The sequence below is a fragment of the Scyliorhinus canicula genome, chromosome 1 (genome assembly GCF_902713615.1).
Source record: "Scyliorhinus canicula chromosome 1, sScyCan1.1, whole genome shotgun sequence".
Lineage (NCBI taxonomy): Eukaryota > Metazoa > Chordata > Chondrichthyes > Carcharhiniformes > Scyliorhinidae > Scyliorhinus > Scyliorhinus canicula.
In genome coordinates, this window is record NC_052146.1 from 95,741,984 (window position 1) to 95,747,566 (window position 5,583).

Sequence of the window (5,583 nt, forward strand, 5' to 3'; positions counted from 1 at the left end):
CCCATCCAAGCTCCTAGAACTAAGTGAGTCCCAGTCAATATTGGGGAAGTTGAAGTCTTCCATCACAACAACCCTGTTGCTTTTACTCCTTTCCAAAATCTGTCTACCTATCTGCTCCTCTATCTCCCGCTGGCTGTTGGGAGGCCTGTAGTAAACCCCCAACATTGTGACTGCACCCTTCTTATTTCTGATCTCTACCCATACAGCCTCGCTGCCCTCTGAGGTGGCCTCCTGCTGTAAAGCTGTGATATTCTCCCTAACCAGTAGCACAACTCCCCTCCACCCCTTTTACATCCCACCTCTCCCGCCTGAAACATCTAAATCCTGGAATGTTTAGCTGCCAATCCTGCCCTTCCCACAACCAGGTCTCTGTAATGGCAATAACATCATAGTTCCAAGTACTAATCCAAGCTCTAAATTCATCTGCCTTACCTGTTAAACATATTACCTGTTAAAACATATTCACTTCAGGCCACCAGTCCCACTGTTTTCAGCAACATCTCCCTGTCTGCTCTTCCTCAGAGCCATAGTGGCCCTATTTCCTCATTCTCCCTCAAACTATTGCTCCGGTACCCACCCCCCTGCCATATTAGTTTCAACCCTCCTGTGTGACACTAGCAAACCTCGTTGCCAGGATATTTATGCCTCTCCAGTTTAGATGCAACCCGTCCTTCTTATACAGGTCACACCTGCCCCGGAAGAGCTCCCAGTGGTCCAGAAAACTGAAACCCTCCCTCCTACACCAGCTGTTTAGCCACATGTTTAGCTGCTCTATCTTCCTATTTCTAGTCTCACTGGCACATGGCCCAGGGAATAATCCCGAGATTACAACCCTAGAGGTCCTGTCTTTTAACTTTCTGCCTAGCTCCCTGAACTCCTGCTGCAGGACCTCATGCCCCTTCCTGCCTATGTCATTAATACCAATATGTACCATGACCTCTGCCTGTTTGCCCTCCCCCTTCAGGATGCCCGCTACCCGTTCTGAGACATACTGGCACCAGGGAGGCAACATACCATCCTGGAGTCTCTTTCACGTCCACAGAAGCACCTATCTGTGCCCATGACTATAGCGTCCCCTATGACTATTGCTCTTCTGCGCTTTGACCCTCCCTGCTGAACATCAGAGCCAGCCGTGGTGCCACTGCTCTGGCTGCTGCTGTTTTCCCCTGAAAGGTTATTCCCCCGACAATATCCAAAGCGGTATACCTGTTCGAGAGTGGGACAACCACAGGGGATTCCTGCCTGCCCCTTCTCGTGGTCACCCATCTCTCTGCCTGCACCTTGGGTATGACCACATCTATATAACTGTTATCTATGATGCATTCCGCCACCTGCTTGCTCCTTCGTGCATCCAACTGCTGCTCCAACCGAACCATGGCGGTCCTGTGAAATGGTGGTGATCCGCCTTCTTGAGCAAGTGCAGTCCATGTGATACCGGTGCACCCACCGTGCTGTTAGGAACGGAGTTGCAGGGTTTCAATCCAAGCTGTCGGTCAATAGTGCACAAATTACAGTGAGAGGTTTGGGTTCTTTTCCTCTTTGCAATCATTTTAGTGATCTCCCAACAGACTACACCACTCTGGGCTTTTAATTTTACATTTATTACTTCTTATTTAAATATGGATTTCAATCACAGTGTACAAATAATTGCACGAAATAAAGTCTTTATGTTACTTTCCAGCAGCTTTTGAAGAACATCCAAATTGATCCTTTTCATTTTGTGTAAAAAAAAACAGTGGCATACGCGTTTTTACAAGCAAGTAAATTTGAAATAGCATCTTGAAATAAATATTTTGAAGCATTTGTGCCGGAATATGGCATTGTGTTTGACGAGTGCTCTCCCCAGTATCTGAGATCCAGTCCCATGAGTACCAGACACCCTACAGTATTTAGGCAATGTAAAAAAAACTTGCATTTCTATCGTGCCTTTCACTACTTTAGGACGTCACATAATGCTTCACAGCCAGTGGAGTACTTTTTTTTGGATGTGCAGTCACTGCTGTCATGTCTGAACAAGATTGCTGCCTCACGGCGCCGAGGTCCCAGGTTCGATCCCGGCCCTGGGTCGCTGTCTGTATGGAGTTTACACATTCTCCTCGTGTTTGCATGGGTTTCGCCCCCACAACCCAAAGATGTGCAGGTTAGGTGGATTGGCCACACTACATTGCCCCTTAATTGGAAAAAATGAATTGGGTACTCTAAATATATTTTAAAAAAATATTTGAACAAGAAAGTCTGCAGATTATTTAACTGCAGGAACCTCACCTCAGCCCATTCCAAAATATGCACATGCAGGCATAGGGATGATTGGATCATGATCAGATTTGGTGTTATCCCATCCCCCGGCTCCGCTACCTGTCCCCGAGGACTAAAACCATTCACTGCTTGCAGTCCTGCTCCACCTAATGTTTACCACACAAACACCTCAACACTGGGGTGTGCTGTTGGTTACCTCAGACCGACAGGCTCAAAATAAATCCAGGATTGAACCCAAAACCATTCTGGCCTGTGTGACTCGGTGTCTCAACAATGGCTGCACTTCTGCACATACTCCCTGTATCTGCTGGGTTTCACCCCCATAACCCAAAGAGTGCTGGTTAGATGGATTGGCCATGCTAAATTGCCCCTTAATTGGGGAAAAAAAAATAATTGGGTACACTAAATTTATTTAAAAAACAATGGCTGCACTTCAAAGAAATTCATTTCCTGGGAAGTGCTTGGATGTAATAAAGACACAGGATAAACCAGGAGTTCTCTTTCCTTTACCACATGGTGCATTTCCTCACTGAGCTAGGCTTGCACTGAGGGGTAACTCTTAACCCTACATTCCTGTGGTAAATGAAGGAGAGTGACAGCTGCAGACTCTTTAGCAGGAGGCAGACTGACCAACAACCAATACACAAACATAAATTTAATGTCAGGAAACCCCATTGTTTAGCCTTAAAGCAGAAGCATTGACCAGAACAGATTCATGGGGGAAAATCTTCCATCTCTCGGCAAAATACTGGATTATTTTCAATCTCTGAGATTTAGATCTTGGGTCTGACCTGAATTTTCTGTTCGGTTTGATTTTACATTTGCCGATTATTACAATGGCACTGAACAACAAAATCCTAGCTAAGCCCAACTATGAAAAGGTAAATCAGATCTTAAATGCGTTATATCCAGATTCAAAGAACAAAGAAAAGTACAGCACAGGAACAGGCCCTTCGGCCTTCCCAGCCCGCGCCAACCATGCTGCCCGACTAAACTAAAATCTTCTACTTCACTTCAGCCTGAACGTACCAGAAATCTGGGCTCTGAGGGTTTAAACGCATTGATCCAAATTGGCTAAACAGTTTTTATTTTAACTCTCTCCTGGATCTATTCATTCACATCCTCTGCCAATTTCCTCACCTAAAGCATTTGACCCTTTGCTGGGGCGTTCACACAACCAGTTAGTGGCTGCCTGCCACTAGTGAGCTGTAGGTGAATGGAGGGAAGGAGGAGGTTAAATAGCTCAGAAGCCAAATCCATTCGGTTCAGACAAGTTTGAAATGTAAACATGCGCTGAGCTAAAAGTGAAACTGCACCAACATCTATTTGTATCCTGCTGACGAACTTTCTCTGCCAGTGTCTTCAGGCTCCTATCAATAATTTCACCTTCACTCACACTCACAAACACACGTCTTTCTTCTCTCTCAGATGAAAATTGTACATGGAAAAGTCATTCTCCACCCAGAGGGTTGGGTGTTATATGGTTTTCCTCCGCACATTCATAACAGCACAATTCAGAGTCCTCTTTGTGTAATGCAGTCACATTTTAGGAGATTGGCTGACAAGAAACTGCACACCTGGATAAAACAGAACGATCCCCAAACGCCAAGAGGGTTTTCAGAGAGTTGGCAGAGGCTGTACATTGACTGAACCTTGCTTTAACTTCACCCTTGCCACCCCCTCCTCTCCCCTGCCAGTCCATATCCATTCACAATTTCACCCAACCTGGGGAGGTAGATAATCACTGGTTTGATCTACTTTTGTGAAAGAATTCTGCCCCAAAACACAGAAATATTAACAGTTCATTCATACACAATACTGCAGTTTCCAATTGTACCGTTCTTCAAAAAAAGATTTTAAACGCATCAGTGTGATTGACACACGCAATTTGAAGAGTACTTAAAATGAAATCCTTTTCTTAGCAGAATCAAGCAATTTCTTGCAAATCCCATTGTTTCTGAAGATCAGATCCCAAAAGGAAACGCAGCAGCCTGATGCAATTTTCTGATCCCTGATTTATTTTCTCCCATGAGGTAAATTGTCTTCAGTAAATCGGACTCCTGTCCCTTTGCTCCTCTTGCTTCCACACAGATTTACAACAGACTGCACTGACAACCAAAGCATCCACTTCGTGAGACCTTCAAGGTGGCCCTGGTGGCAGTTTCGAAAACTTCCCAGACGCCTTCTTTAGTCTTAGCCGAGCATTCCAAGTAAGCGTAGGCTCCGATCCTTTCTGCCATGGCCCGGCCCTCTTCCCACCTCACCGGCTCCTTCTTGTTCCTGGCCAGTTCCTTGCGGACCCGCTGCTCACTCCTCAGATCCTTCTTGTTGCCCACCAGCACCACGGGCACACCAGGGCAAAAGTGTTTGACCTCAGGCATCCACTTATCTGGAATGTTGCTCAGCGAGTCGGGGGTGTCCACCGAGAAGCAGATCAGGATGACATCAGTGTCAGGATAGGAGAGGGGCCGCAGGCGATCATAGTCCTCTTGACCGGCTGTGTCCCACAGCGCCAGTTCCACTTGCCTTTGGTTCACCTCTATGTCAGCCACATAGGTCTCAAAGACAGTGGGGACATAGTCTTCAGGGAACTCATCCTTGCTTAGCACAAACAACAGGCTTGTTTTACCACAGCCTCCGTCACCCACTACCACCAGCTTCCTCCTTAGCATAGCCATGTTATCTTTCAGGGGAAAACCTTGCCCCAATTGTAAATATGATCACAGTCCTCTCTATTCAGTCACCCGGCTGCACTGCAGAATTATGACTCCCAGCTGCACAAACAGCCGCGTTAATGAATCAGCACAAGGCTCAACTGCCCAATCAGGTTTTTCTGCTTCTCTGACTCAACTCCCCGAGCAAAATGATTGGGCCACTTTCAAGTGGCTGATTGACAGCACCAAAAGTCTGCCCTCCTTACAGAAGTCAGCAACTGGGTTTTTTTTAAATCTGGGATCTTTTTGCTTGTTATTCTGTCCAACTTTTTTCTGGATTGCTTCACAGCACAGAAAGAGGCCAATCGGTCCAGTGTATCCGTGTTATCCCTCTGAAAGCTGTCCAGCCATTGTTGTCCTTTTATAATTAAGAGTATTTATCCAACTTCCTTTTGAAAGTTACCATTGAGTCTCATTCCAGTGGCCTTTCAGACAGTGAACTCAAGATCATTACAACTTGCCGCGTAAAATAAATCTCATCACCTCCCTCTTGGTTATTTGCCAAGGACCTAATGCTCTGTGTCCTGGTACCAACCCTCATGCTGGTCAAAATGGTTTCTCTGATTTACTCAATATAATCCTCTCCGTCTCCTTCTTTGGAGCTGCTGACTGT

General features: G+C 45.9%; 1 protein-coding gene across 1 annotated transcript; it reads right to left on the reverse strand.

The window, feature by feature from the left end:
* Positions 1 to 1,582: 1,582 nt before the first annotated feature.
* LOC119965271 (rho-related GTP-binding protein RhoB-like) lies at positions 1,583 to 5,041 on the reverse strand. The gene has a single exon (XM_038795792.1). It carries the CDS (start codon positions 4,932 to 4,934, stop codon positions 4,350 to 4,352), a length of 585 nt encoding a protein of 194 aa, XP_038651720.1. The 5' UTR covers positions 4,935 to 5,041; the 3' UTR covers positions 1,583 to 4,349.
* Positions 5,042 to 5,583: the final 542 nt, after the last annotated feature.